Below are 7,063 nucleotides of genomic sequence, written 5' to 3' on the forward strand. Positions count from 1 at the left end.
CGTTGTTCCAGTGAACTGGCAGCACTCTGCTTGATCACATGAGGTGCAAAATGTGCAATGGCAAATACAACTTTTTGAATTCCTATCTTGTGAGGCACACATGTTGACATATTTTTACCCGAGTGTGCACTTATGTACAGGGCAGGGACATTTCGGAGAAGTTGTACACTTCTTGTGCAGTAAGAGGCATTTATGTAATTAAGAGGCATCACAAATGTAAGTGCATGTGAGAGCATGTCAGGTTACACTAACACCTACAGAGAATCAAGTGAGTCACAGCAGTATAAAGTCAACTTGTAATTCTCTAGAAGACCGGAGCCGCCTTGTTCTAGTTCTGGAGTATTTTGTCTGAAGCGGCCGCGCAGTTTCTTTGTTAAAGGGATAAATTTATCAGCTCAGAAAATAAAAATGAGCTTGTCTCTTCCAGGAAACTTATCTTCAATAGAGAAACTTTAAAGCTCTTGAGATATGAGAAACTGATAACATGTAGATATGTTTGTTATTGGAGTGTCTCTAAAAATGCAGTGTCATACAGAGCAACGGTTTCCCATCTGGGGTTGAGACACTTTAAATTTTAAGAGGAAACCATAAAACAGTGAACTTGTTTCCTAGATGTAACTGAAAGATGCATATAACATGTAGAGTGTTTCACCATCAGTCAGTTTACTCTGCCTGTGAAAATAAAGTTTGACTCATAACCAAACAAACACAGAGATCTCATTTCATAGAAAAATAGGGCTTTTTTATTATAAATTAATGAAATGTTCATACAAATATAAATAAGTGCAAAGTCGTTTCAGTCTGCTCGCTTTGTTAAACAAACATCTTCAAGCATCCACAGCCAGTGGTTTGGCTGGCAAAAACACATCTTTATAAAAGACAGCACAAAAACACATCTTCACTCATGTAAACTCATGAAAATAAGACACATTTGGATTCTTCTCCTTATGGGAAAAGACAGTTGCTTAATACATTCATTTGCAAGCAATAGTGATCCTGTCTGTGCCACAAATACTACCATATCTTTTGGTATCCTCACCACTGAAGCCATATGAAGCAGTGGTGCTGTTCTCTCAAGTAAGATCCTCTAGGATTCAGTCGTGTTCCAACAAACTGCTGTCTTCTTTAGGCAAGTTTGGCGTAAACCCTTCGTCTACATAAAATATCAGAAACACATTCTTTGCACATTTTCTGGTCTTTAAAAGTTTAGTTTTCTCTTTTTCGACTGGACCCAGAAGGCCGTCAGTGTCCACTCTAAGTTTCCATTGTCTGTGTGTTTCCAGCGTGGTCAGAGATCCCAGGATGCCAGACAGGACGTGTCTGATATGTCCAAGATTATCATCTGAGGTCAGCAAAAAAAGCCGGCCTGACCGTAAAAGCCGGCTTTAATGGATGGATGATTTTCTGATGTGTGCGAGCTCAACAGCCTTGCAGCACATTTGGTTAGCAGCAGCGGCGGCAGCAGAGGGAACCTGTGCGTCATCAGACTGTAGACAGCTGACTGTGAGCCTCACTTCAGTTTTCAGAAAGTTGTATGTCATCGGTGAGGCAGAGGAGGACGGCGGGGTTTCATACCACCAGGTTACAGCAGTACTCTCTCGGTCTTCGCCCTTTTGGTGGATTAGTCCCTAATCCAGAGACTGATGCCCAGTTTTCTGTGAGAACTGCTCACATCTTGTCAGTACAGTAAACTGCTCCTTTAGCTCGATCTCAGGCTCTGCTCGGCTTCACCGTTACTCCTTTGTGATTGTAGCTGTGCTGAAACCTTCTCATTTCTTCATTTCACTCTTAAGTCTTTGCTCCTTCAAGAGCACCAATCCAACACCTCTAGATAGGAGCATCATACTCCTGGAGGAACTCTTTTAGAGGATGTGGAAGTTGGTCTCTTTTAGAAGAAATGTCCAAATGTCCATTGACTGTTTTTCTGCACAGATGCTGCAGCGTGGACAAACTACAGGAGAGAGGTTTGACAAGCTCCAGAGGGATCTTCTCTCCTCCTGAGTAAATATAGTAGATATTCCCACTGCGAGCGTTTCCTTTGCTCTGAGGCATGTAGAAATGCACCAGCTTGAGGATGCAGTCAAAGTGGGGCACAGACTGAATGTTCTTAGGGTCTGTCTGCAGGTAAAAAGAAGAAGAGTCACATTGGATGCGCAGGTTCTTGGTCCCCGATGCTGTCTTGACACTGAGGGCGAACAGGTGTCTGTTGTCCGAGCTGTCCCTGATGAGGAACGTGCCGGTGGCTTCAGCCGCCAGCATGGCGTTGGCCTCCTTCCCGGTGATGGCACCCCAGTAGAAGCCACTCTCCTGGAGCTTGTGGAGCGTGGCGAGGACCATCTGGTACTGCGTCTTGGAGGTGAAAGTCTTGTAACGGTGAGGCAGCCGCATGCTGGAGTCCAAGAGGCTGCTGCTCATCGCGGAGTCAAACTTGCTGTGAGTTACCATGGCGCTGTGCCCGCTCTCTAGGTAGCTTGGGGAGCTCTGGGCGCCGCACAGACAAGAGAAGAGGAGGTGGGGTCAAAGAGAGGTTCAGAGGGTTGACGGTGAGGGCGTGGAGAGGTCAATCCGTCTGGAAACACCTAAGGAGACAAGAGAAATGTGAGCTCAGTGTGGAAAACATTAAAATGCAGTTTAAAAGCTGACATACAGTAACAGCTCTGTTTTAGTCATGTTGAGGCCTAATGTGATGCAGCAGCTCTGTTGGAAACCATTTTTCCAGATGTGGAAGCTTTAAACATCCCTGGTGGTGATGGGGAAATTGCCCTAGAGCGCATGAGTTTTTTTTTTTTTTTTTTGTAATTTTAAAACAAAAAAAGAGACACAAGCTACATTACTTCTCTCCTCTGTTTAAGAGGCGGTGTCGCTTTAACAGCGTGTTTAAACAAAATGCTTCCAATTAAGTTTCAGGCATTTCGGGGAAACTTTTTTGTGTGTAATCTGCCCTCGGGACTCGGTCAGTTCCAGTAAAGACAGCGTAATCTTGATTGCGCAATTTACCGGCTTCACTAAACCTCACTTATACAAACACTCGCAACAATATTCATCCTCTTATATACAACATGCAAAAAAATATAAGTGTTATAATGAAAAGAAAGAAAAGATCCTCACCTTCAATGTTTTTCCAAACTCGCCCTTTTAAAAATAAATCCAAGTGCGCAGTCGCCGGATAGATGCACTGTTGTTCAGCGACTGTTAGGATTTTACAAATGTTTCTGAAATTCTTTGGCAACAAACTTCAAACTTCAAACTTGTAGAGTAGTTTGCTCGGCGTGTTAGAGCTTGTGTGCTGCCCTGCTGTGCTGTGAGTTACTTATGAAGGAGGTTACTGTGGTGACTCCGCCTCCTCCTCCTCCTCCTCCTCCTCCATTCCAGTAAAGACTCTCTCTCTTGGCAGATTGACAGGAAGCATTTATTTATTTTTTTAAAGGATTCCTGCTATGAGAAGCGCCCTCCCCCCGCTGTTCGTCTAAAATGAGGTTGAGGAGTTCCTAGCAATACTTGATTACCTTTGGTAACCTAGTATGTCTCTTTAGTGCTTTATAAACACTTTAAATAAAACAATCTCTCTCTCTTTTTTAGAGTTTAAGGATAAGCTATTGAAAAACATATTTGATTATAATGTTTTTTTCTTAAATATTTGTAGAAGTTCCGCTTTTGCCTAAACAATGAGGTAATGATTCAGCTCTGTGTAGTCGTTTTCGGAGAAATACTCAGTAATTGTTGCTCACATGCTGAGCAGCAGTTCTCCAGAGAGGGCGCCAGATTTTGGGGCCACTGTATACAGCACATGAAGCAATTGTTTCCCAATAGCCACAGCTGGTATCCAGGGGCAGCAGGTTCTTATTTACTCATTGTTGTGGAGTTTATTGTCTGCTTTTCCCTGCAGTGATTATGAGCACCTTCTATGATTGATCTATCCCAAGGGCCATAATAAAACCAGGAAAAGGCTCTCTCCAAATGCACTCTGTAAACATGCCATTAAATATCAAAATGTGAAAATGTGTACTTTAATACTGTTGTCTAGGGGCGTTTTAAGGATTTAAGGAAATTGGGGGCTTAGTCCAGACCTCAGTATGGGGGTCCAGGGGGACCATTCCCCCATTAAAAATTTTTACACACACACACACACATATATATATATATATATATATATATATATATATATATATATATATGATGAAAAAGCTCTATTTAGATGCTTTTTTTCTTGGCACCTAATTTACCTTTTTTAAACTCTCCAGATTCATAATGAATTGTGATGAGAACAATAAGTAGTTGTTAGTTATTAGTATTGACTACAAAATACTTTACAACTGCTATTATTAGAAATCTATTGACTAGATTTGAAAAATAGTTAAATGTATGAATTTATGCTTAAGTATATTCATTTATTTTCAGAATTTAAAATATTTTTTAATGTTTGCACCTCTGCACTCTTGCTATTTTTGATGATTTTTATTTTTTTAAAAATGCAAATCATTTAGTAATTACTTTTATCTTTCACATCTTATCTCTTAACTCTTATTGTAAATCTGCATCCTTTATTAAGTTTTATATTTTATTGTTCTGAAAAGCACATTGAATTGTCCTGTCTTTCCTTGCCTGTCCAAGTACAAGTGTGAATGATATGAGACATAATTAGATCTGGGATTTTTTTTAAATTTTATTTTTCAAATTATTAGGCCTTTTCTTAATTTTGAAAAAATAGATGTAGCCTCCATGTTATGCTATTTTTACAAAACACATACAGTGAGTGAAGGCTGGTGTTTGCACAGAAAATGACACCTATAATACATACAGTGCAATAGTAATGAGTAGCATAAGCGAAATATGCAAATATTTTTTTTAAAAAAAGGACAAATTTTAATTTTTGACAAATACCTTATAATAAACACTTAAAATGCCCTAATTGGTGGCATTCCCAGACACTGGGGGGCCCAGGCTTAGAGTCCCCCCATGCAAAATTTAGTAAATATTGATATAGGGATTAGAAATATTAAATGATCTTTTATATATATAATTCAACCAGAAACAATTTTATTATATAAAGTTAAAATATATTTTGTTTTTAGTTTTATTTTTTATCTATTTATTTGTCTATTTTAAAAATTCTGTTTTATATAAGATTTAAATTTTGACAGTTTTCATCTCCCCTCCTCCTACTGTGGTGACCCCAGCTCTTCTCCTGATCTCATCCTTACTGTAAGGCCGTCTTTATCATCATTTTAATAATTTGTAAATCAGCATTGGGCCATCTAAGGGAAGCTGACTTCAGATCCTCATGTAAAGTCAGCCTAATCTTTGGCAACATGTGTGTGACTGATAGAGTGCTCATACAATCCACAGCAGCGCCCTCCCTGCTGACTCAGCCATGACCACCGTCAGCCTCAGGTGGTTACTGAATGACAGATTAACTCCAGGCTATGGTGTCATGTCAGACTTTGTCTTCCTTTAACCTGTTGACTCTGAGTACTCATCATGTAGATGACAGCATATAAGTTACAGTCAGACAGTAAACGGCTCTGACACTTCTCGGTTTAACCCTCAGGAAAAGATACATCTGTTTTTGGCGTGCGTTTTACCAAACTTCAGCTGGGAGCTTGATAGAGGGAGGCGGGTTGTGGGCAACGGACTGACGCCACAGAGCCTGATGGGTTTTGGTAAAAGCCAGCTGTGTCCACAGAGGTGAGTCAGGTGTTGTCTGATTCAGACCACCAGCAGGATGAAGGGGGGAGGGTCACTAGGATAGCCTCGTAACAGTCCACTTGTTTCCAGAAAATCTATTGTGTCATCATTGTGAGGCATGTATTTAGCATCTAAAGTCTCCACTGGGACCATAACGCAAGTCAATGAAAGGAAGAAGGGAGGGAAACACCCCCCTACACTATGTTTGAGCTCACCACGTCTCCAAGGAAACCACTATGCACATTATTACAGCATGCTGACTTGGCTTTTTAGTATGTAATTTCCCAACTAATAGAGTAGGGAAAATGGACCTTTAAGCCCAGCTAGAAAGATGTTTAAAAAAAGAGTAAGTACGTCAAGACTTGTAACCAAAAAAAAAAGTAAAATAAACAAACAGAAGATAGTGTGTACTTAACCAGAGGTCAACCCTCAAATGGTTGGTCAGTCAAGGCCACTGACGAACCAAGTGACCTGAGGCTGAGAAAGCTTTCTACTCTGCATGCCGCAGGACTCTGGCCAAACATCTGAGCCTCAGGGTGTGAGGGTTGGCAATGACAGTTTTGGCTCTGTAGGCGATGTGTGTCTGTGTCTTTTATTTCTAGTAGGTTTACAGAATCTAAATAAAAACCAAAAACACACCCTTTTTTCCATGTTTTTCTTTGGTTTCTGAATGTGTATCCTCTTAATACTCTAAACATGACGTTAGAGGTGAATGAGTCTCAACTCACATGCAAACTCAATGAATTTGAGCTCTGCGGATGGGACAAGGCCTCGCATGATAGCTTATTGGTCTGAACCACTGTTTAGTGGAAAAGGCAGCTGTTTAGGTTTTCCCACACTGACTCAGAAATTTACTCTAGCTCATGGTTCCCGTAAACCCAGTGGGTACGAGGGGGGGAAAAAGCGGAGTTCTCTGCTGGACAGAGAAAAATGTTATTCAACAAAATATTTTGGAGCTGCTTGGTCTAGGAGAATTTTACTGAAACAAGGAGATCTTTTAAAAGCTCTGTGTGTTTTGCCAGTTCTGTGAAATTGTTTGAGGTGTTGGCAATTACAAAGGCGCCACTTATTGTTTGCACAGCTGAATACAGTGAGCCCTGAAATCAGCTGATGTTATTTACAGGACATCACATCATCTACAATCATGGTGGGTTAAAAAATATGTGTTTTACTGAAATCCACAGGTGGAACTAACACAGTTGGTGCCCTGAGCAAGTTTCCTAAAAATTCTTATTATTTATTTATTTGCTAACAAGGACTTGCCTGATATTAGACACAATTGTCAATTTGTTTCACTCCACTTCCATCTTTAGTCTGACATTGCGTCTAGTCTGATTTCTGTGGAGGAGGGAGATTTGATACTTCCACATATTGGCCT

At 40.5% G+C, this 7,063-nt stretch overlaps 1 protein-coding gene across 1 annotated transcript; it reads right to left on the reverse strand.

Annotated features, from left to right (window-relative positions):
* Window positions 1-720: 720 nt before the first annotated feature.
* On the reverse strand, window positions 721-3,295 carry socs3a (suppressor of cytokine signaling 3a). Its single transcript, XM_042505650.2, has 2 exons — window positions 3,109-3,295; window positions 721-2,579 (listed from the first exon to the last, which is right to left on the reverse strand). The coding sequence occupies exon 2, from the start codon at window positions 2,443-2,445 to the stop codon at window positions 1,828-1,830; it is 618 nt and encodes a 205-aa protein (XP_042361584.1). The 5' UTR covers window positions 2,446-2,579; window positions 3,109-3,295; the 3' UTR covers window positions 721-1,827.
* Window positions 3,296-7,063: the final 3,768 nt, after the last annotated feature.

This window comes from Plectropomus leopardus, chromosome 18 (genome assembly GCF_026936395.1).
Source record: "Plectropomus leopardus strain MGB_pleo_1.0 chromosome 18, ASM2693639v1, whole genome shotgun sequence".
Classification (NCBI taxonomy): Eukaryota; Metazoa; Chordata; class Actinopteri; order Perciformes; family Serranidae; genus Plectropomus; species Plectropomus leopardus.